General features: G+C 50.7%; 1 protein-coding gene across 5 annotated transcripts; it reads left to right on the top strand.

The window, feature by feature from the left end:
- The first annotated feature begins 241 nt into the window (after window positions 1-241).
- On the top strand, window positions 242-24,764 carry NUMBL (NUMB like endocytic adaptor protein). 5 transcript variants are annotated; one of them, XM_081217576.1, is made up of 10 exons: window positions 353-510; window positions 4,132-4,216; window positions 6,325-6,464; window positions 7,804-7,878; window positions 7,968-8,042; window positions 8,994-9,134; window positions 13,662-13,851; window positions 18,122-18,424; window positions 21,962-22,084; window positions 23,074-24,764. In XM_081217576.1, the coding sequence occupies exons 1-10, from the start codon at window positions 487-489 to the stop codon at window positions 23,685-23,687; spliced, it is 1,770 nt and encodes a 589-aa protein (XP_081073702.1). In that variant the 5' UTR covers window positions 353-486; the 3' UTR covers window positions 23,688-24,764. The 5 variants fall into 5 exon arrangements, with proteins under 5 accessions (XP_081073703.1, XP_081073702.1, XP_081073700.1 ...); XM_081217574.1 differs by having other exon boundaries at window positions 18,119-18,424; XM_081217575.1 differs by having other exon boundaries at window positions 6,322-6,464.

Here is a 24,764-nt window from a genome sequence, read left to right as displayed (position 1 = left end):
GGACCGCGAGGCGCCTCCCGAAGCAAATCTTTCGGACGCGGAACTTAAGGGGATCTGAGGTCAGGGGTCACGGAGGGGAAGGGAGCCCACGCCTGGATGGACCTAGGGGAACGTGTCAGCGAGATTCACGTGCGTGCTCAGCCCAGGACTGGCCAGTGGGCGTGGCGGGGCGGTGGCCACACCGGAGGAGGCGGAGTCGTGGTTGCGTATAGGCGTGGCCTGCTGGTCAAGGGGCGGGGTCTCTTTGCATATCCAGCAGGCGGCGGGGCTGGGGCGGGGAGCCGAAGCGGGAGGGGCGTTCCCCCGCCCCTGGAACGGAATCCTCCCGGGAGCGGAGCAGGCTAGCGAGCTTGCATCCCGCACCATACCCCGGCCCCCGGCCCCGGCCCGCGTCAGACCGAGCTGCCGCCGCCGCCACAGCAGCAGCAGCACTCGGGGATCCGGGCCCAGCCGGGGCCGCGGGAGGCGGGGGCGCCGGAGCCCTGGATGTCCCGCAGCGCGGCGGCCAGCGTGAGAAGGGCGGGAGAAGGGGGCTCGGGTGGGGGGCGGCGCCGCTGCTGATGTGGCGGAGGGTGGGAGGCGGCCGCGGCGCCCGGATGGAGAGAGGGTGCCAAGGCTGGGGAGGGTGGTCCTGGGTGGGGGTCCAGGGATCGGCTCCCCTCCAAGCCAGATTTTGGGAGACAGGGGTCTCGGGCACAGGCCTTGTCTTGCCAAGGCTCTGGAGATACGGATCCCAGACAGAGACCTCCCACTCAAAAAAATCAAGGACAGGGCGACAGATTCTAGGTACAACTCCCTAAGCAAGATTTTGGGGATGGGGTCTGGGACGCAACCTCCTTATCAAGTCAAGGCCTCTAAGGGGATTCCAGACCAGACGCAATCCTTAACCCCTACCGGCCTGAGGGGCTCTCTGAGCACAGCAACCCTCTAGGCAAGGTCTTGAGAATGGGGTCCCCGGGCCCCCACAGCTTCCCCACCAAGCCAAGGCCCTGGGGGGGATTCCTGGCACAGTCCGTCCCCAGGCCTCAGAGGCGTCCGGGGCACAGCATCCCCCCATGCTCGGGCGGCGTCCCAGGAACAGACCCTTCTCAAAACAAGGTCTCTGTGCCTGGGACTCTATCCCCCCCAAGCCTGAATAAAATAAGGGGAATTTCAGGCAACCCCACACACAAAAAGGCTCGGTCAAGGGTCCCAGGGCACAGGTCTCCTGGGCCACCCTCTTTGTCCCTGGGGCCGCCCAGCTGTCTGGGAGGGGCCCCACGCACAGACAATGCACCGCCTCCCCCTCCGGTTCTGGCCCCCCAGGCTCCAGGATTCAGTCTGGGCCAGGGGGCGGCTCCCCAGGGACTTGGTGCAGCCCTGTCTGTCTGCAGCGTCTGCGGTGATGATGGCTTTGTGTGTGGTACCTGGGGGGAAGCGGGGAAGCAAGCGATAGGGAGGTGGCTAAGAGTGTGACCCTGTGTTTTTGTGACTGTGGCTGCCTGTGTGTGTATGTGTGTGAGCTGCAGCTGGTGACTCTGAGGAATCGTGTGTTTCGTGCTTGTGGTTGTGTCCGATAGCGTCTGTGATTGTTTCTCTGTATGTGACCCCAGCATTTGTGTGGCTGTGTATGTGTATATGACAGCTGCTCGCTCACTGTGCAGAGCCCTATACTTTTCAGTCTGTCTGTGTTTGAGTGTGTGCATGGTTGTGACTATGTGGTTGTGTCTTTGATTATGTCTTTTGTGACCCCATGTATGTACCTTGGTAACTCTAACTGGGTATGTGACAGTGTATCTGTTGAGTATGGGGTTGGGCATGTGTGTGGCTGACTGAAGATGTGGGTGGAGTTGTGACTATAAGTGGAGTTGTGTCTATGACTCTGCGTCCATGTGCGACTGTCCTAATGACCTCGAATGTTTGTGACTGTGTCTCTAACTGATTTTATATGTGTGTCACACATGTGCTTGTATGACACACAACTGTGCCTGCAACTTTAGGTGTATGACTGCCATTGTATACGAAGTCACATTGTGCTTATGTGACAGTCACATTGTGCTTATGTGACAGGTTGTGTGCTGGCACTGTGACTTGTATGTTTGTGGTTGTGTGTTCAAAGCCACATCTATGTGTGTGGCCGGGATTGTATAAATGACTACATCTAGATCTGTGTGTTGATACTGAGTGATTCTGTGCATTTATAGTGTGTACCTGTGATTTGGGTTATATATTTGACTTGGAATCTGAAACCCTGACAGACTATTAATAGTGGGTTATTTCATTGCATGTGACTCAAGCTATAGGTGTGTCTGTGTGTGGTGGCGCCAGTGATTGTGTATGTGGCGGGGGGGGATGTGTATGTGACTGTGGCTTCTGTATTTGTGTGTGACCTGCATGTCTGTGACGCTGGGTGACTCTATATACTTGTGTCTGTGTCATGGTCTGTAAGAGTGTGTGTCTGTAGCTGTGTGGCCGTTTGGGGTGGGTGGATGTGTGTCCCTGTATGCGTGCTGGGCAGCTTATGTTTGAATCTGTGTGATTTGGTGACAGAGTGACTGTCTCCTCACTCCACACATGACTCTATCCGGAACTGTGTCTTCTGTGTAAACACAGCTATAAATGCTCTGTCTGGGTCACTGTATTTCTAAGCACATACCTGACTGTTTGCTTGTGTGTGTGTAATGGAAATTGTATGCTGATGTCTCTGTCTGTGAGATGTTGTGTCTCTCCACATGGGGGCTGTGATCGTATGTGGCCCCATACTTGTCGGTGTGACTTACGTGTTTGCAGGAAGAGAGACCGCGTGTTTCTCTGTGATGGTCTGACATGGTACAGCTGGGGGTGGGATGGTAGGTGACTGTGAAACAGGTACCATGACCGTGATATATGGCTGGGTAACGTGGACACTCATGCTGTGGGACTTTGCATACATTACTGTTTCTGAAATGCGTATGGCTGTGACTCTGAGCCACTGAGTGTCTGGCTGTGTCTGAGTGTGGCCGTCCTTGGGGAGAACTGTCTCTGGATGGTTGTATGCATGTCCTGAGTTTGTGTGCCCATTTCTCTCTAATGCATGGGCCGTGGCCATCGGGGTCTGTGTGTGTGCTTGGGTATGGAGAGCCATCCATATACGTGTGGCTGATACCATGACCAAATGTGTGCCTCTACGACTGGGATGTATGGCTGTGTGACAGTGTGTGACCAAAAAGGTGTGTTGGTGTGACTGATACAGTTGGGGTTGAGTGTCCTTGTGCAGCTGTGTGCCGGTCGATGATTGAACACATGTGGCTGTGGCTGGGTGTGACTGGGTATGACCAAATGTGTGTCAGTGTGTCTGCATGCATCCCTGACCAGATGTCAACAGGCAGCAGGGGAGCTGTATGTGACAAGTGTGTGTGCCTCAGAGCTAATAGGTGACCTCCTGCGGGGTGTGATTCTACACAGGTGGGTCTGTAATGTGCGTATCTTGGTTGGGTGCCCGAGGAAACAACTGTCATTGGTTGGCCATGGGCTGCCCCAGTGGGTGTGCCTGGACCCAGCTCTTTGTATATGGCAGAGAAAAGAGAAGTGACAAGATATCAGTTACTGATATGACCAGACGTTTGTGGCAGTGCCTGGGCAGCCTGGGCCTCTACATACCTGTGGACAAGTGGTCTGTAGCAGAGACTGTATATCTGTGAACTTGGATATGTGGCCAGGTATTTACAGTGGCTGTGACTGTTGACGTGTTTCTGTGTGATCCAGTGTGTGTCGCTGTGGTTGTCTCTGTGTGTAATTGTGCAGAGCTGTGACCAGGTTCTAGGGACAATTGGGGATCAGAGTTGCATGTACACATGTGACTGTACGTGTGTGAGCAGCCCTGGACATGTGTCTAGAGGGCAGGCCACCCCCCTTCACACCATCCCCTTGGGTACAGACAGCCTCCTGAGGCCAGGACATCCCCAACAGATGCTCCCGAAACACACCTACTCATTCCTGGGCCCTTGCAACCAGGTGGCTGATTGCCTTAGTAACAGTTGCTATGACAACCAGGGCTCTCATCAGAGATCCTGAGATGAAGGGGGGTTGGCTGATGTCCAAAGAGGGGGTGAGGTAGGGGACTGCGCCCTATCCCAAGCCAGCTTCTCAACTTTTCCTCCCTCCCCTGGGCAGGGCGGACCCAGGAGGCCAGAGCAACATCTGCCCCCTGCCCCCTGTGGGGCCCTGGGGCCCCCTGAAACCTCCAGGACGGAGCCAGGTGAGTGGCCAGCTGGGGACAGGGCGAAGGCTGAGTGACTGGGGGGGTCTGCCTCGCATAGCCAAAGGAACTGTCCCTGCGGTCACACAGGCTTCATCTCACACACAAGTGGACACCCCCAAACGACTTCCTGGCACACTCAGTGACCTTGTTCACAGACACACCCACCTAGACTAGGTCTCTCTCTCTCATACACACACACACACACACACTTAGACACTCAGGCACACACCAGCATCCCCACACCCACAGGTTCATGGTCACACAAACATACAGACACAATCCTAGACAACAGCCAGACTCCCTCACAGGTGAGCACAGACACTCACCAGATACAGACTCAGGGACTCTCAAGGGATGCAGTCTTGTACAGTCTCCCCAGCAACACACACAGACCCACACTTTGCAGTCAACAGCCGCACTTTCACAAGCAGACACAGCCTCACAGACAGCACCTGTGTGCTCGTGCCTTCACAAACAGCTACACTTTTGCACACAGTCTCACAAATAACACTCAGCACTCTCATAGACAACAGCCACATTCCCACACCATCACACCCTCACAAATAACACTCACAAACACACTCTCAAAGATGACAACCTCATGTCCTCACACACCCTCACAGATGCACAGTTGCATACAGACACACCCCCAGAACAACACTCATGGACCCACATTCTCTGCAACAACACCCACCTTATCTGACCCAGACACACCCTCACAAACAACAGCCACAGACACAGCCTCACCACCAACAGCTGCACTCTTGGACAGATGTGGTATCTTGGGTAACTCTCACAGACACACACTGTCATGGGCAGTGGTCATCAAAGACAATAGCCACATCTTCACACAGACACACAGCTTCAAAGACAACAGTCACGGACACACCCTTTCAAAGACAACAGCTTCATGCTCAAACACAGACCCATCCTCACAGGCAACATTCTCTGACACACACTCACCACCACTTTCACACACAGCTACTCTTCAGCCACAAGCTTCAGGGACCTACACTCACAGACGACAGCCACACTCCTGGACACAGACATCCCCTCACAGACAGCATTCACAGACACATACTCTCATCAACAACCATTCTCAGACCTGCGTCCTTCCGTACAGCCTTCAGCTATATACACACTCACAGACAATAGGTGCATGCTCAGACCTAGGCACCCTCACACAGAACACTCAGGAACACACCAGGGAATTCCCTAGCGGTCCAGTGGTTGGGACTCCGCGCTTTCACTACTGAGGGCACGGGTTCGATCCCTGGTCGGGGAACTAAGATCCTGTGAGCCGCGCAGTGAGGCCCCCCAAAAAAGGAACACACCAGCTGCACACTTGCTTGCACACACAGGCGGAGCCTCATCTGCTGGTGCTCTGTCCTAGGTGTCCCCTCACACTCCTTCTGGGACTCAGTATGGCTTCTCAGTCAGCAAAGGCTGTCTTAGTGACTGGCCACCACCTCCATCCCTACCTCTGAAATCACAGGTGCACGCCTCCCCAGGGGCCTCTGCCTTAGACACATTTGTCAGAGGGGCTGTATCTCAGAGTGGCAGAGACCCACCCCTGTCCCCAACACCCTCTGGCCTGGGCTCTGAACCGCAATCCCTGGACCCTCTGAGTCCCCCACATCGGACCCATGCAAGTCTCAACTCCTGTGCCCTCTGACCACCTCATCCCCTGACCTCGTGACCCCGGACTGCTATGCCCTCTAACCCCAATGCCCTCCACTGCCTTAACTTCCCATTACTTTGGATCATCCCGCCTCTTGGCTGTCGCGTCCCGCATCTCCAGACCCCTAAAAGCTGTGACTCACGACGCACGCATCTCAGACCTCCCTGCCTCTTAGCCCCATGCCTTCTGAATCCCCACTGCCGACTCTCCCACTCCCCCGCCTTCCAGTTGCCCCCTTTGTCGGTATCCCCTAACTGCTGCTAGTCTATGTTCCCTGGATGTCATGTCCTCTGACCCAGTGACCCCCTAACCCTGTAGCCCTACTGCCATGTTATCTGACCCCTTGCTCCCTGAGCCCTATTTCCCCCCACCTTGAGCCCCATGCCTCTGACCCCTGACTCGCACCCCTGTCTTCTGTCAGCAGACGGGGCGGGCACCATGAACAAGCTACGCCAGAGCCTGCGGCGGCGGAAACCGGCCTACGTGCCTGAGGCCTCGCGCCCACACCAGTGGCAGGCGGACGAGGACGCGGTGCGCAAGGGCACGTGCAGCTTCCCGGTCAGGGTGAGTGGGCGGGGCTCGTGTGGGCGGGGCTGCGGCGGTGTGCGAGCTGTTCGCTGTGCGCGTGCGTGTCCAGTGTCTGTTGTCCATTGCCCGGTGAGGTGGCTGAGACCCAAGAGACTTCACAGCCCCGAAGAACTGCGCATCCTGCAGAATGCAGACCGCACCCAACAAGACCCATTCTCTTGTGCCAGGAAAATATTAGCTGGGGTGGGGTGGGGGGGCGTCCCGCCTGGAGTCACGCTATTCTGTGGGAGCTCACAGTTTCCAGGGGGGCACTGGGAGGTCACAAAAATTCTGTAGCATTTGCAAAGCCCTCTACTGTTAAGTGCGTTCTGGTTTAGACAACCACGACCCTTTACAACACACACGAAAATTTATAAGGGTAACAGCAGGATTCAGGTTCAACTCTCCACTCATTCCCTTCCTGGTTGGGTGACAACAGACACTGGTCACAGCGCCCCCCTCCCACCTTGTTTTCCCTTCCCCTAGAAACGGACCTTGCGAGGGAGGGGCTGCTGGGAGGTGCAGGAAATGCTGGTGAGAGTGAGGAAGGGAAGGCAGCCAGTAAAGGGTGTCTTACTAAACTATAGCTGTGAGCAACTGAGCTTGATGCCACTAGGGAACTGTGGGAAATCGAACCATCCCACCCACGGGGTGAGGGAGCTGGGACGTGTGTACCCCAGCTCCTATCAGTCATTGCCTGGGGCCAGTCCTGAGGCGCAGATGCAGACGCTGGCACTCAGAAGGACACCAGGGATGTGTTAAAGGCCAAGGATAGAGGCAGGGTGGGAATCATTACTCCACGTTGTGCTTCAGTTCTCTTACCTGTATATCTGGGATAAGAATGGGGTACCCAGACTTCCCTGGCAGTCCAGTGGTTAAGGCTTTGTGCTTCCACTGCAGGGGGGCATGGTTTCCATCCCTGGTGGGGGAACTAAGATCCCACAAGCCATGTGGCGCGGCCAAAACAAACAAAAAAGGGTCCCCACCTTGCAAAGTTGAGGTAAAGAGTAAATGAGTTGGGCTTCCCTGGCGGCGCAGTGGTTGAGAGTCCGCCTGCCGATGCAGGGGACACGGGTTCGTGCCCCGGTCCAGGAAGATCCCACATGCCGCGGAGTGGCTGGGCCCGTGAGCCATGGCCGCTGAGCCTGCGCGTCTGGAGCCTGTGCTCCTCAACGGGAGAGGCCACAAGAGTGAGAGGCCCGCGTACCGCAAAAAAAAAAAAAAAAAAAAAGAGTAAATGAGTTAATTCATATGATGCATCGCAGTGGCACAGGGAGCACTAGGAATGATTGATTACTGTGCTTGTTTCACGCTCTCCCATCCCCTTCGCACCAAGTACCTGGGCCACGTGGAGGTGGAGGAGTCCCGGGGGATGCACGTGTGTGAAGATGCTGTGAAGAAGTTGAAGGCGGTGAGTGAGAGGCCGGAGCAGGGAGGGGGCAAGGTTAGAGCAGAAGAGCCAGCCCTGACCACACCCTCTGCCCTCCTCCTCCGCTCCAGATGGGCCGGAAGTCTGTGAAGTCTGTCCTGTGGGTGTCAGCCGATGGGCTCCGGGTGGTGGATGACAAGACCAAGGTAGGGGGCCCGCGGGCCTGGGAGTGGGCACCAGTGGGACCCCCTCCTCACCCAGCTCGAATGGGGCTAGGGACGCCTTCTCACCCACCTCTAGGATGTCCCTCCCTTAGGGACCTTCTAGACTCCACCGTGTGTTCCTGTAACATGTTGGCACCTCTCACAGTCATAATTCAGGATTGAGTCCTGTGGCTATTTGTGAACTGGCATGGATAGTGTGTGAGAGCACAGACCATAGAGCAGCGACCTCAGCTCGCATCCCAGCTTACCCACTTACCAGCTGGGTGACCCTGGGCCTGAGGGGTATGAGATTTAACCCTTCCGTGCCTCCCTTGCCTGATCTGCAAAAATGGGGATAAAAATGGACCCAACCATTAAATGAGAAAGTATATGCAAATAGTTTAAAACTATGCTTGGTACAGCAGAAGTGTTCTGATCAACGAATGTTAGCTGTTATGTGCTTATTGTCCGTCTGCCTGGCCAGATGGGAGCACCGTGGGCCAGGATCGGGTATCTGTTTGCTCATCATTGAATTCCCTGCCCCTAGCACAGAGACTGCCCAAGGAGACATCCCGTGCATGGAGGCAGTTAGGTTAATGACTGAACAGGATTGCCACCCTCCAGCAAGCTTTGCCTGACTCCCGTCCAACTTACGTCAGGCACGTCTTCTTGCTCCCAAAAGGCCCTGAGGCTCCCCGATCCCAGCCCTGAGCCCTCTGCCTGTGCCTCCCTCATTACAGCGTGGCTGTGACTCTGGCCAGTCTCCATCTGATGATGAGTCTGATTCCTGCACTAAACTGGGAGCCCCATGTGAGCAGGGCCCACAGCTGTTTCAACAAGTGCAGGATCCCCACCCTGTTCAGGACAGGATATAGAGCAGACACAAAGGGAATATTAAGTGAATACATGAGAGACAGTACACATGCCTTTCCTGGCCTCCCTGGTGCCTCCCAGGACCTGCTGGTAGACCAGACCATCGAAAAGGTCTCCTTCTGTGCTCCTGACCGCAACCTGGACAAGGCTTTCTCCTATATCTGCCGTGATGGGACCACCCGCCGCTGGATCTGCCACTGTTTCCTGGCGCTCAAGGACTCCGTGAGTATCACCAAAACCCAAAGCCAGCTGACTGTCTCCCATGCCCTGGTGTCCCACGCCCAACCTCAGCCCGCTGTGTGGTGTCAGGCGAGTCACTCACCTTAACCTCTCCTCTCCGTGACCTCATCTGGAAAAGGGAGTGTATTCACAGCCCCTAACTTAGAGGATTATTGTGAGACTTGAGGGGGTTGATACAGAGTATTTGGAACAATGCCTGACATATAGGAAGCACTCGGGAAAACATTAGTTCTCATCCTCCTCCTTGTTATCAGTAGTTCTTCATGTTTCTCTAACTTTTCTCATTGAGGAGCATATACATACAGTAACAGGCGCAGATGGCCCAGGCACAGCTCCGTGAATTTTAGCTTATTTTTAAACCTCACCCAAGTCAAGCTGTAGTTTCCTGCCCCCAGCAGCCCCCTTGGGCCCTTCTGAAACAACACCCCCCAGGGTACCCACTCTTCCTTCAGAGTCGATTCATTTTGCCTGTGGTTCTTTATATTTTGCGGGGGAGGGGGCCGTCAACATCCCCTCTGAGAATCTGATGAAAGAGACAAATGGACTGTCTTCTGAGAAGCATTCTCACAGGATTCTGAGGCTTGTGACAGAAAACCCTCAGATACCAGTGATTTCGGTGAAATAGAAATTTGTGTTTCATGTGAAAGACATCCCTAGGCAGGCAGCACAGAGTTGGTGTCACTCCTCTCCACTCAAGGGACATGGCTGCTTTTATCTTGTTGCTATGCTGGAGTATGGCTTCCACTCCATGATCCAAGATGAATGTGCGTGCTCCAGCCTCCACATCTTCATCCCAACTACATAAAGGAGGGAGGCATGAAGAGGGGCACACCCTCTGCTTTTTGGGAGGTGTGTATTGGCCTTTTGTGACCTATTGGCCTTTTGTGACCAGCTTCTTTCACTTAGCATAATGTTTTCAAGGTTCATCCATGTCGTAGCATCATATCAGTACTTACTCCCTTTCTATGGCTGAATAATATTCGTATGGATATACCACATTTTGGATATACCATACTTTGCTTATTTATCCATCCATTGATGGACATTGGGTTGTTTCCACCTTTTGGCTATTACGAATAGTGCTTCTCTGGACATTTATATGCAAGTATTTGTTTGAATACCTGTTTTTAATTCTTCTGGGTATATACCTAGGAGTGGAATTGCTGGGTCATATAGTATGTTTAAGTTTTTTTGTTTTTTTGTTTTTTTTTGCGGTACGCGGGCCTCTCACTGTTGTGGCCTCTCCCATTGCGGAGCACAGTCTCCGGACGCGCAGGCTCAGCGGCCATGGCTCACGGGCCCAGCCGCTCCACGGCATGTGGTATCTTCCCTGACCGGGGCACGAACCCGTGTCCCCTGCATCGGCAGGCAGACTCTCAACCACTGCGCCACCAGGGAAGCCCCTATGTTTAAGTTTTTGAGTAATTGCCAAGTTGTTTTCCTTGGTGGCGACACCATTTTACATTCCCACTTGCAATGTATGAGGTTCCAATTTCTCCACATCCTTGCCAACACTTTTTTTTTATTCTAGCCATCCTGTAGGTGTGAGTGGTATCTCATTGTGGTTTTGACTTGTATGTCACTAATGACTAATGATGTTGAGCATCTTTTCCTGTGCTTATTGGCCATTTGTATATCTTTTCCAGGGAAATATCTATTCAAATCCTTTACCCATTTTTAATTGGGTTGTTTGTCTTTTTACTGTTAAGTTGTAAGAGCTCTTTATATATTCTGGATACTAGATGCTTATCAGTTACATGATTTGCAAAACTCTTCCCCCATTCTGTGGGTTGTCTTTTCACTTTCTTTTTTTTTTGGCTCCGTGGCATGTGGGATCCTAGCTCCCCGACCAGGGATTGAACATGCGCCCCCTGCTTTGCAAGCACAGACTCTTAACCACTGCAATGCCAGGGAAGCCCCATCTTTTCGTTTTCTCTTTTTTTTTTTTTTTTTTGCGGTACGTGGGCCTCCCAGCGCCGTGGCCTCTCCCATTGTGGAGCACAGGCTCCGGACGCGCAGGCTCAGCGGCCATGGCTCACGGGCCCAGCCGCTCTGCAGCATGTGGGATCTTCCCGGACTGGGGCACAAACCCGTGTCCCGTGCATCGGCAGGCGGACTCTCAACCACTGCGCCACCAGGGAAGCCCTCGCTTTCTTGATAGTGTCCTTTGATGTGCAAATGTACACATTTTGATGAAGTTCAACTTATCCATTTTTTTTTTGTTATTTCTGCTTTTGGTGTCATATCTAAGAATTCATTGCCAAATCCAAGGTTGCAGAGATTTACCTCATGTCTCATTCTAAGAGTTTTATAGTTTTAGCTCTTATATTTAGGTCTCTGATACATTTTGAGCTAATTTTTGTAAATGGTGTGAGGTAAGAGTCCACCTTCCTTTTTTCTCACGTGCATATACTGTAGCCAGTTGTTCTAGCACCATTTGATAAAGAGACTACTCTTCCTTCATTGAATGGTCTTGGCACCTTATTGAAAAGCAATTGACCATAGATGTGTGGGTCTATGTCTGAGCTCTCAGTTATATTTCGTTGGTCTATATGTCTCTCCTTATGCTAGTATCACACTGATTTTTTGTTTTATTTATTTATTTATTTGTTTTTGGCTGTGTTGGGTCTTCGTTGCTGCACGCGGGCTTTCTGTGGTTGCGGCGAGCAGGGGCTTCTCTTTGTTGCGGTGCGCAGGCTTCTCATTGTGGTGGCTTCTCTTGCTGCGGAGCATGGGCTCTAGGCACACGGGCTTCATTCAGTAGTTGTGGCACGCTGGCTCAGTAGTTGTGCCGTACAGGCTTAGTTGCTCCACGGCATGTGGGATCTTCCCAGACCAAGGCTTGAACCCATGTCCCCTGCACTGGCAGGCGGATTCTTAACCTGTGAGTTTTTCACAAATGTCCTTTATAAGGTTGAGGAAGTTCCCTTCTATTCCAAGTTTGTTGAGTGTTTTATCATGAAAGGGTGCTGGATTTTGTCAAATGCTTTTTCTGTGAGAATCGAGATGATCAAGTGGGGTTTTTTCTTCATTCTACTAATGTGGTTGATTGATTTTCATATGTTAAACCAACCTTGCATTCCTGGAATAAATTTCACTTGATTCTTTTAATATTCTGCTGGGTTCAGATTGCTAGCATTTTGTTGAGGATTTTTGTCCCCAAGTTTAACTTTAAGAGGTGGCTGAGCATCTTGTTTAGGGAACAGAAGTCAGACATACCTCATTAGAATCCCAACTCTGCCACTCACTTGTTATCATGGGCATGTTGACTGAACCTTAATTTCTTCATCTGTCAAATGGGTTCATAAGATTGTCCACCTCCTGGCACTGTTGTGAGGATTCCATAAAAGGATGCAAATCAGGGCTCAGCCCGGGGCTAGACAAGATTTCTGCTGACACATATGTGAGTTTCCCTGTGCCTGGCTTTGTGCTGCATGCCTTGCATATATTTGTTCACCTAATTCCTGCAACAACCCTGTGAAGTGGGTGCTATTAGAGCCCCCATTTTACAAATGAGGAGACTTGGGTACTGGGAAGTGATTTTCTTGAGATCACATAGCTGGGAAGTGGGAAGCCAGAATCAATCCCAGTCTCTCTGGCCTTGGCGTCTCTCAAGTAGGCACTCAAGAAACAGGGGTTGTTGTTTTTACCCCCAGTACTTTACTACAAAATAGTTTCAAGCATGTAGCAAAGTCGAAAGACTTGTACAGTCACCTGGACAGCCCCCACCCAGATCCTGCCATGAACATTTGTCTGGGCTTACTTTTATCACTTGTCTCCCCATCTTATTTTTTGATGCATTTCAAAGTCGCAGACATCAGAATACTTCCCCCAGACACTTCAGCATGCATACCATTAAGTAGAATTCATATTTGTTTCCAGCTGTTTTTCTTTTGAAGTGAAATACATGCTGACCACAAACCTTAAGTGTACATTTGTATACACGTGTATAACCCCCCTCCATCAAGATCTAGAACATTGCCACCACCCCAGACTGTCCCCTCATGCTCCTCCTCAGTCAGTCTCTATGCCCACCCCTAAGAAACAACCACTGTTCTGATGTTTTTCACCATAGATTAGTTTTGCCCATTCTGTAACTTCATATAAGTGGAGCCATCCAGGGACTTCCCTGGCAGTCCAGTGGTTAAGACTTCACCTTCCAATGCCGGGGAGTGTGGGTTTGATCCCTGGTTGGGGAGTTGGGATCCCGCAGGCCTTGCGGCCAAAAAACCAAAACATAAAACAGAGGCAATATTGTAGCAAATTCAATAAAGACTTTAAAAAAAATGGTCCATATCAAAAAAAATCTTAAAAAAAAAAATGGAGCCATACAGTATTACACTCTTGTCTCTGGCTTTTGTCCCTCATTTTGCAGATGTGCACTGAGGCCCAGAGAGGTGAAGGGACTCATCCGGAGTCACCCAGCATCCAGCTGCTGGACCCCGGGGCTCCTGGCGTCCGGTCTGCACTGCACAACGTCGCTAATCCTGCCCCAACCTCTTCCCACAGGGCGAGAGGCTGAGCCACGCAGTGGGGTGTGCGTTTGCGGCCTGCCTAGAGCGGAAACAGCGGCGGGAGAAGGAGTGCGGAGTCACGGCTGCCTTTGACGCCAGCCGCACCAGCTTCTCCCGGGAGGGCTCCTTCCGCCTGTCCGGGGGTGGGCGGCCGGCTGAGCGAGAGGCTGCCGACAAAAAGAAAGGTGGGCGCTGCCCGGAGGGCGAGGCGGGGCTGGGCACCGAATGGTCCCAGGGTGGGGCCAAGGGATCCAGATTGGGGAGAGAGCTGCAAAGGTACAGGGACTCTACAGTTTACAAAGCAAAAAGGAAACACACACACACACAAAACCCCAAACAACATTTTTTTAAATTAATTTATTTTATTTTTGGCTGTGTTGGGTCTTCATTGCTGTGCACCAGCTTTCGGAAAGCGGGGGCTACTCTTCGTTGTGGTGCACAGGCTTCTCATTGCAGTGGCTTCTCTTGTTGCGGAGCACAGGCTCTAGGTGCATGGGCTTCAGTAGTTGTGGCTCATGGGCTCTAGAGCGCAGTCTCAGTAGTTGTGGCGCATGGGCTCAGTAGTTGTGGCACATGGGCTCAGTAGTTGTGGCTTGCGGGCTCTAGAGCACAGGCTCAGTAGTTGCGGCGCATGGGCTCAGTAGTTGTGCCACATGGGCTCAGTAGTTGTGGCTCGTGGCTCTAGAGCACAGGCTCAGTAGTTGTGGTGCATGGGCTCAGTAGTTGTGGCACACAGGCTCAGTAGTTGTGGTGCATGGGCTTAGTTGCTCTGCGGCATGTGGGATCTTCCTGGACCAGGGCTTGAACCCGTGTCCCCTTATTGACAGGCGGATTCTTAACCACTGCACCACCAGGGAAGCCCCCCCAGATTTTTTTAAGTGAAAAATACAAAGCAAAGCACCAACCACAAAGTTCGGTTACAGTTTATAAAGCGTACTTCAGTTTAAGGAGTCCTCTGGGCAATATTCTGTTGGCCACAAATCCCAGCAAAGCTCACCGAGAGCTTTATTATCTGCTAACCCAGGGATGTTCCCAGGCTTTTCAAACTGTGTATCCACCCTGTTAATGGGTTGTGAAGTCAGCTTGCTGGGTTGTGGTTAGCATTTTAAGAAATGAAATGGAAAAGAATAGAAAATATCAGAGTAATTAAATGTAGTAAGGTTAAGTATAGTTCAATGATACTTTTATGTCAGTATATCTCTGTGTGTGTGTGTGTGTGTGTGTGTGTGTGTGTATGGAACGGGTTACCATGTTAACGGTATTTCTTATTCTGGGTTGCCATCATGAAAGTTTGAAAAATAACTGGTAAACTCTAACATTCTAGGTCAAAGGCAAATAGTTTATAAGTTCTCAAACTGTGGTTTTTAAATATACATGTATTGTGTACTGAGTCAAAATGTAATTTTTAATTTTATTTTACTTTTTTTTTACTGTTTGTAGTTTTTACATTTTTGGAAAACACTGCTTAGAATTTACAAAGAATCCTGAATTGGGATTCAGGACAAAGGAGACTGAAGAGATTTGACAAATATTAATAAATGTAATGTGTGATCCTGAATTGAATCCTGGATATTGTATATATAGATATATATTCAACATTCAATTCAATATACATATATTGAATATATGTATATAAAATATATACATTGAAAAATATATATATATATGAACATCCATAAAGGACATGAGTAGACCAGTTGGGGAAATTAGAATATAGACTGTAGACTAGCTAACAGTATCATATCCATGTTAAATTTCCCAAGTAAGAAGTTGTCCTGTGGTTCAGTAGGAGGCTGTCCTTGTTCTTAGGTACATGCTGAAGGTTTTAGGGTTGGGTAAGCTGTCTGCAGCTTACTCTTTTTTTTTTTTCCTTGTTGTTTATATATATTTATATTTATATTTTATATATAGTAGTGTGCATACGTTAGTCCCAAACTCCTAATTTATCCCCTCTCCCTTTTCCCCTTTGGTAACCATAAATTTGTTTTCTATGCCTGTGAGTCTATTTCTGTTTTGTGAATAAGTTCATTTGTATCTTTTTTTAGATTCCACATATAAGTGATATCACATGATATTTGTCTTTCTCTTTCTGACTTACTTCACTTAGTATGATAATCTCCACGTCCATCCATGTTGCTACAAATGGCATTATTTCATTCTTTTTTTATGGCTGGGTAATATTCTGTTGTATATATATTGCCACATCTTCTTCATCCATTCATCTATTGGTGTACATTTAGGTTGTTTCCATGCCTTGGCTATTGTATGCAACTCACTCTTAAATCATACTGAAAAAAGATTATGGAAGGAGAGACAGATCAAATACTGTAACAAGTTAACACTTGTTAAGAGTTAACAAGTATAACAAGTTAACACAGGAGAACATGTGTGCTCCTTGTTCCATTATTACATCTTTTCTGTAAGTTTAAAATATTTCTAGCTAAAAAGTTAGGAAAACAAGTTTTTATCACTTGCTAGAATATTAGAGTTTACAACATATGTTTTTCTTGGTAAACTATGTGACCATTTACAAACCTCTTGACAAAGTTAAGGAGTTCTTCACAGCTTACAAAATATTTTGCTGTTTACATCATCTGTTAGAATTTATAAAGAATTTTATCATTGGTAAAGCAGATTACAAAGTATAGTTAACAGAGGGCCTAAGTATGTATATTTTTTTAATGAAAACCTGTCTTTTATATATATTTATTTATTTATTTATTTTGTTGCACTGGGCCTTAGTTGCAGCAGGCGCGCTCCTTAGTTGTGGCATGTGACTCTTAGTTGCAGCATGCATGTGGGATCTCGTTCCCTGACCAGCGATCGAACCCAGGCACTCTACAGTAGGAGTGCAGAGTCTTAACCACTGCGCCACCAGGGAAGTCCCTATATGATATTTTATTGTTTGCAAAAGAACACACTGAGTACACTATTTATATGGGATATTCACATTTACAAAGAATGTCACATGCTTTAGAGTTTGCAAAGGATTATGCTGTTTCCAAAGGATATTATACGTTCCAGGTACTTTGCATTGTAGAAAGCACTTGAGAGCTTGCACCGCAAAAATGAGAGTTTACAAAGTGTGGTATATGATTTGCCGAACACATCACAGTGTTTTGCCGATGATGCACTCATTCACAGTCTCAAGGCACCGCACGTTCACAAAGAACTCTCTTCAGTTCAGGAGTTACGGAGCAGTGCACTTTCCACAAAGTTGTTTACCAAGCTTTTGTGGGATTCCAGAGCGTTGAACATTCGCTGCCTCAACTGACCCTCCCAGGAGACCTGGGAAGGCAGCAGAGGGATGTTTATCCCAGGTTTAGTTGGGGAAACTGGAGCCCGGAGAGGGGAGGAGACTTCCTGAAGCCCAAGGTGGTGGGGGGCAGAGGTGGTTTCCCAGTTCCAACCTGTCCCGGGCTGTTTCCACTGCCCCCAGCCTGGCCTGGGTGAGAGCCTCACCGCCCCTTCATGGAAGATGGGAGAAGCACTGGGCAACCTCCCTGCCCTCTTTGGGCCCGAGTTTAACCTCACTAGCGTTCAGGCTGCGGCTCAGGTGAGGCCTTGATGGGAGGATGGCTGTGTGTTTGTGTATTGGCAGGGGTGGGGAGACCCTGCCATCGAAGAGCCCGCTTCTTATGCTGAGTGGGGAGACCAGGTACCTGCAGAGGACTGAGAACAGCCCCAGAGGGGAGGGAGCCCAGGCTGAGGGGCTGAAACAATCTGGAAAACTCCTCAGAGGAAGAAGTATGCTAAGCTGGGTCTAGAACAATGGGTAGCAACTGGAGGAAGGGAGGAGGCACTTGAGGTGGGAAGACTGGTGGGAGGTGACAGAGAGCAGAGCAGATGGAATGATGGAGGAAGACAGCATGATGTGGAGAGACCAGGCCAGAGGGAGAGAAGGGTTAGCGCAGTCATCTGGAACTCAGACTCTGGAGTCAGACTGCCCCTTCCTTCACAGTATGGCTCAGGCAAGTCACTTGCCATTTCTGGGCCTCAGTTTCCACATCTGTAAAATGGGGATAATGACAATATCAACCTCACTGGGTGGTTGTGAGGACTGAATGAGTTAATACTTGCAAGGCACTTGCAACAATGCCTGATACATTGGTCATGCACCAAAAAAGTGTTTGTTAAATTAATTAGAAAGGGAGACAGGAGGTCTCAGAGGGAGAAATAGCAGAAGCAGCAGGGGAAGATGGATGGGGGACAGAAAGCTTGAGACACACAGAGGGTCAGGTTGGGTGATGACACCCCCACGGGCCTCCTGGGGAAAGTGGTCCTGGCTTGGGTGGGGATGAGCGACATTTGGGGGCTCTGACCGGCCTGTCTTGAGGGCAGGGCACATTGGGTGAGGAAGGCAGCATTGGAAAACAATCAAGGGGTCTGGGTAGGAGAGGCCTCCAATGCCAAGGTGAGCTATCTAACCACCTGTCTCACCCATGTCTCCAGCAGAGGCAGCAGCTGCCCCAACTGCGGCTCCTGGCCCTGCCCAGCCTGGGCACGTGTCCCCAACACCGGCCACCACATCCCCTGGCGAGAAGGGTGAGGCGGGCACCCCAGTGGCTGCAGGCACCACTGCGGCTGCCATCCCCCGGCGCCATGCCCCCTTGGAGCAGCTGGTTCGCCAGGGCTCCTTCCGTGGGTTCCCGGCGCTCAGCCAGAAGAACTCACCTTTCAAACGGCAGCTGAGCCTACGGCTGAATGAGCTGCCATCCACGCTGCAGCGCCGCACTGACTTCCAGGTGAAGGGCACAGGTGAGCCTGGGGCTCAGCAGGAGGGTACACCGGGATCAGTGCCACTGTCTGTTGTAAGCAAGAGATAGAGAAGAGGTGGTGCACACCATGATTTTTTTTTAACATCTTTATTGGAGTATAATTGCTTTACATTGTTGTGTTAGTTTCTGCTGTATAACAAAGTGAATCAGCTATATGTATACATATATCCCCACATCCCCTCCCTCTTGCATCTCCCTCCCACCCTCCCTATCCCACCCCTCTAGGTGGTCACAAAGCACCAAGCTGATCTCCCTGTGCTATGCAGCTGCTTCCCACTAGCTATCTATCTTACATTTGGTAGTGTATATAAGTCCATGCCACTCTCCCACTTCGTCCCAGCTTAACCTTCCCCCTCCCCGTGTCCTCAAGTCCATTCTTTACGTCTGCGTCTCTATTCCTGTCCTGCCCCTAGGTTCTTCAGAACCTTTTTTTTTTTTTTTAGATTTCATATATATGTTAGCATATGGTATTTGTTTTTCTCTTTCTGATTTACTTCACTCTGTATGATAGACTCTGGGTCTATCCACCTCACTACAAATAACTCAATTTCGTTTCTTTTTATGGTTGAGTAATATTCCATTGTATATATGTGCCACATCTTCTTTATCCATTCATCTGTCGATGGACGCTTAGGTCACACCATGGTGAATTAGCACTGCCTGCCACAGGCAAAGGAGAGGAGCAACATGTGATCAATTAGCAATGTCTGCCATCAGTCTGGGAGAGGAGAGCGGTAGTGTAAGCTGTGATCGATTAGCAATGTCTGCTCCAGGCAAGGGATAGCAAAAAGGTGGCATAAGTCACGATCAGTTAGTACTGTCTGCTGTAGTTAGGGACATGAGAGCAGTGGCATATGTCATGATTGATTAGCAAGACTTCCATGGGCAAGGGAGAGGAGAGAAGCTGCCCAGATGCCATGTTTTTGCTCAAGAGGAGACTGAGGCACCATAAGCTAATGCTCCCTCCAAGCTTTTGGCCAGTAGAGCCATGAGATCTGGCCAGGTCAAGGATCCAGGCTCAGAGGAAAGAAGGATTGTGATTAACAATGTCTGCCTAGGGCAGGGAGAATAGAATGATGACAGACATCATGATCTCCTTACAGTGTCTGACTTGAGCAAGAGAAAAGAGCGAGGTGGCACACCACATGATTGATTAGCAAAGTTTGCCATGGGCAAGCGAGAAGAGAGAGCAGGAGTATTATGTTTTGCCCAAGAGATGACTCCCAGAATTTGGCTTATGGAAACATGTGAGCATGGGGATCATGGGGTCAGGGTGCATAGTGATGGATTCGTGATGTCGCTTCTGGGTAAAGGATTGTGCAGAGGCAGCACCCATCATCATCGATTAGCCATGTCGTCGAGGGAAGATGGAATTGCAAGGACCAGTCCTTTATTTCAGCATTTGGCCAGTAGAGCCACAAGGCTCTGCTGGTGAGGGGTAAGGTGAGCAAAGAGTTCAATGGGAGAAAAGCATCATGTTTGATTACTAATGTCTGCCATGGACCAGGAAAAGGAGAGAGATGGCGTATGTTGTGATTTTAAAATGTATGCTGTGGGAAAAAGGGAGGAGAGAGGTGGCATGGAACTATGTTTTGCCCGAGGGAGACAGGCAGGAGAGCTGCCTTTCCTCCCAGCTGTCAGTGAAGTCATGTGGTCTGGCCCGCTCTCCTGCTTCCATATGCCAAATCCAAGACACCTACCCCTTATGGCCCTGGGGACTGGTGTGGGAGGTGTTGATCTGTATCCAGGAGGCTGGGCTACTGCAAAAGGTGACTGCTGAGCAGATGCCAATGCTTGCTGAGAATGACGCACGCTCACTCCATGTTGTGCAGCATCCCATGTACTGCATGCACCCTCAGATTTGCTGTCCTCATTAAGTAACCTGCCATTAAGTACACCCCCAGGGCTGTCACACCTGCTCCCTGAGAGGTGGCAGGCACCCCAGACTTCATTTAGAAGCCTCGCGTGCCTGTAGCCAGTTGCCCACTTGCTTGGATGTAACTTGCCACACAAAAATTTCACGGACTCACACAGATGTCCCACTCCACTGCAGGTGTCACACACACTCAGAAGTCACACACTTAGTCATGGGCATTCAAAAATCACACACACTTGGAAGTTGCAGGACCAGGTGTTACCATTACGCACACTTAGAAAGCACATATCCAATACAAACTACTGTATATAAAATAGGTAAACAACAAGGCCCTACTGTATAGCAGGGAACTATATTCAATATCCTGTAATAAACCATAATGGAAAAGGATATGAAAAAGAATATATATGTATGTATATATGTATAACTGAATCACTTTGCTGTATACCTGAATCTAACACAACATTGTAAACCAACTATATTTCAATAAAAAAGAAAGAAAGAGAGCACATATCCAGATGTCCCATTCAGAAATCACACACACAGATTAACACACGCTCACGAACGACACACCTGGATTCACACAAACTTGTGTGAATCACAAGTCACATATGCTAATTCATGCCAAATTCCATACATCACGCAGGCAGATTGGCTCACGCTGGGGAATCACAATCGGATGCCACAACCTGGATTTCAGTCACACTCAGATGCCACCCCCCAGAAGCTGCACACCCATTTGGACTAACAGGCATAGTCATCATAGAAATGACCTGGAAGCCACCTACTGTCCCACCTGGGCAGCCCCACGTCACATCTGCTGACTCCTACAGCTAGTTTCTTTCTGATGCTCACAGGAGCATCACACACACTCCCTTGGAGATAGCCACTCGCTGAGCTGTCACAGGCACTTGTCACACGCCACACTTGACGGTCCTCTTGTTTATTTGGATGGTGCCTTTTCTCATCCTAAGTCCTCACGAGGCCACCACACCTGCTCAGCGTGTCCTGTCTTGCAGGCACAGGTGCATCTCTGCCCTCATGACATATGTTATGGGCCAGGCCTGGTGGGGCCCCACTTCTGCACTCAAAGCAAGACAGGTGATCCCCAGCCAGTGACCAGCAGCGTGGCCAATATCCATTCTGACTAGTCAATACTCTTGCCATACATGGGGTTGAACATTTTTTATTTATTTTTTTGGCCGTGCCACGTGGCTTGTGGAATCTTAGTGCCCTGACCAGAGATTGAACCCGGGCTCTGGCAGTGAAAGCACCAAGTCCTAACCACTGGACCACCCAGGGAATTCCCTGAACATATTTTAAAATTAATATATATTGTTAAGCATTTAAAATATTTCTTCTGGTTTGCGGCTACATACAGCTCTTGAGGTCCTCCTTGGTTTGGGATCCCTGTGACTGTCTGCCATCAGATGTCACACACTACTTGGCTGTTGTACCACTCAGATGTCACACACACACACACACACATGTGCGCAGTTACCATTTTTGTGGCCATGGCCACTTAGTTACTGCAGAGTGGACCCACCAACCCACACACCTTGTGAGGGCCACCTGCGGGGATGGGGTCAAGGGCAGAGCCTGGGCCTGTTCGCTGACCTCTGCCCTTCCCTGACTTGCCAGTGCCTGAGATGGAGCCTCCCAATGCCAGTGACAGCGACAGCATCAGTGCCCTGTGTACACAGATCAGCTCATCTTTTGCCAGTGCTGGAGCACCAGCACCAGGGCCACCGCCAGCCTCAACAGGTAAACTGAGCCCTTCTCTTGGGGTAGATGCCCTGCAGCGCCCCTCCTGCATCTCTCTGCTCCTTTCAGGGCTACTGCAGAGACTCTGGGAATCTTGGAATCGCACAGGCTTAGAACCATGGATCATCTAAGAGCCACGGGATTACCATAGAACCATGGATCATTTAAGAGCTATGGGGTCATCCTAGAATCATGGAATCAATCACTTTAGAACCATGGATCATCTTAGAACCACGGGGTCATCTCAGAGCCGTGGGTTCATCCTAGAACCATGAGATAACATAAGAATTATGGGGTCACCTTAGAACCATGGGATCAGTTTTTAAACCTTGCTGTCTTAGAACCATAAAATCTAGAAACCTACAGCCTTTGAATCACAAGATATTAGAACCTAACAGATTTGGAGCCAGGAAACCTTGGAATCTTACAGCCTTAAAAGAGTGCTCTCTGAGAAAATAGTGCCAAGGAACCACCTTAGAGCCACGTGCTTATCCTAAAACCGTGGAAGCACCTTGGAATTACAAACAATGTAAATTTAGAACTCTAGAATCTTAGAAAACACAAACTTAAAAACACTGAAACTTACCCACTATGTTAGAATAGTACACTCTGAGAAAGATCCATGCAATCCTAGAATCTTAGCCTCCTAAGACAATACAGTGTCAAAATATTAGAGCCAAGGGTGATATTAAAAAATATTTAATAACAGGTTTGCTACTGACCAGTCAGAAGGGAAGCCGGCCGGCCTGGGTGATTGTCAGTCGGGCCTGTACTTTTTCATCTTAGGACCTTAGAATCTCAGAAATGCATTATTGTAGCACTGCATGACCTGAGGTCCAGGATGGTCAAGCCATTTGCCCAAAGCTCACGCAGCTAATGAGGAGCAGGGCTGGATGCAAGGCAGGCGGCCTGGTCCAGAGTCTGATTCCCAGCCTGGGGTTCTCTCTGCTGCAGCCCATGCCCCCTAACTGCCCCTCTCCTCTCTCCAGGGACTTCTGCCTGGGGTGAGCCCTCCGTGCCCCCTGCAGCTGCCTTCCAGCCTGGGCACAAGCGGACCCCTTCGGAGGCCGAGAGGTGGCTGGAGGAGGTGTCCCAGGTGGCAAAAGCGCAGCAGCAGCAGGCAGCCTCGGTGCCTGCCGTGCCCCCCGGCCTGCAGCCCTTCCCCGCCCCCGTGGGGCCCTTCGACGCCGCACCTGCCCAGGTGGCCGTGTTCCTGCCGCCTCCACACATGCAGCCCCCTTTTGTGCCCGCCTACCCGGGCTTGGGCTACCCGCCCATGCCCCGCGTGCCCGTGGTGGGCATCACACCCTCACAGATGGTGGCCAACGCCTTCTGCTCAGCCGCCCAGCTCCAGCCCCAGCCTGCCACCCTGATTGGGAAAGCTGGGGCCTTCCCACCCCCTGCAGCACCCAGCGCCCCTGGGGCCCAGGCCCGTCCTCGCCCCAATGGGGCGCCCTGGCCCCCAGAGCCAGCACCCGCCCCAGCCCCTGAGTTGGACCCCTTTGAGGCCCAGTGGGCAGCGTTAGAAGGCAAACCTGCTGTAGAGAAGCCTTCCAACCCCTTCTCGGGCGACCTGCAGAAGACCTTCGAGATTGAACTGTAGCCCGAGTCACCCCATCATCTCCAGGAGCCCCACACCTGGGAGTGGAGGCCCCTCCTCTCCCCAGTCCTGCTCCCTGGGGCTGCACCCTCCTGACACCTCTCTAACCCTTCTCTCGACCACCTCCCACAACCAGTACAGAACCGACATTGTGACGCCCAGGTTGCGATGGGATGGAATTCAGGGACGGACCCAGCCTGGCTAAGGGACCCATTTCTCTGCCAGACTTAGGCTGGCATGGCCCCCTCTCCCCGGAACCCAGACACAGGGGGATGGCCCCAATCTCACCGAGTGCCCTCGGTTCAAGCTGTATTTCCCAATTTCTGTTGTTGACCTTCTACCTTCCGGTATTCGGTAGGATGGAGGAGGGATGCCCACCTGGGGGCCCTCCTCGGCCCCAAACGAGTGCCCACCCCAGTTTGGTCATTCCCCCGCCCCCATACACAGCACAAACAAAGGGCTTCCTTCTGCCCACCTGCTGCGTTCACTGCCAGTGCTGTGCTCACCCCTACCACCCCTCCCCTCCCCTTGGGGGCCCACATGTTCTTTGGGCCAGGGTCTCATGGGGGTAGGGGGCCAAGTTGGGGGCCCAGGAGGCAGGTAGGGGGAAGGGGAAGGGGAATAAGATGCTCAGTTACCTCACGTCGGTGCCCGCTGGGGAGGGGTCCGGGAAGAAGGCAGGGGGTGCCTGGCGGGTACTTTTCTATCTTTTATTTCCAGATTTTTTTGTATCTAAACTTGCAGATTTGTATTATACAAGGACAGCCAATAAAGGAAGAATATAATGGTGCCCCTCTAGAAGGCAGGGTGTGTGTGCAGGGGGGATGGTGTGGAGACAGAGCCTTTCCCCCTGAGTCATCTCCTAAAACCAGAGGGAGTAAAGAGGGTCTCCCTGCATATTCACCTCTGAGTCGTAGCTTGGGAGCAGGCAACACTGACCCAGCACTCAAGAAGTGGGTTATTAATGAGTACTCCAAATTAATCACTCCATTTCTGATTCTTATAGATTTTGAAACAAGGAATTAAAAAAAACATATAATCTGCTGCTAATAACTTCAGTATTAAAATTTTAAATAATTA

The sequence above is a fragment of the Mesoplodon bidens genome (genome assembly GCF_964165515.1).
Source record: "Mesoplodon bidens genome assembly, chromosome: 18".
Lineage (NCBI taxonomy): Eukaryota > Metazoa > Chordata > Mammalia > Artiodactyla > Ziphiidae > Mesoplodon > Mesoplodon bidens.
Note: the sequence above shows the minus strand (reverse complement) of the source record. Positions and strands in the feature narration are given on the sequence as shown.

Bases quoted from the DNA above. Each gene is read 5' to 3' on its own strand.
- NUMBL (XM_081217573.1), top strand. From the start codon at position 487: ATGTCCCGCAGCGCGGCGGCCAGC. The intron at 6,465-7,803 runs GTGAGTGGGCGG...CTTCGCACCAAG, and splicing joins CGTGCAGCTTCCCGGTCAGG to TACCTGGGCCACGTGGAGGT. The intron at 7,879-7,967 runs GTGAGTGAGAGG...CCTCCGCTCCAG, and splicing joins CTGTGAAGAAGTTGAAGGCG to ATGGGCCGGAAGTCTGTGAA.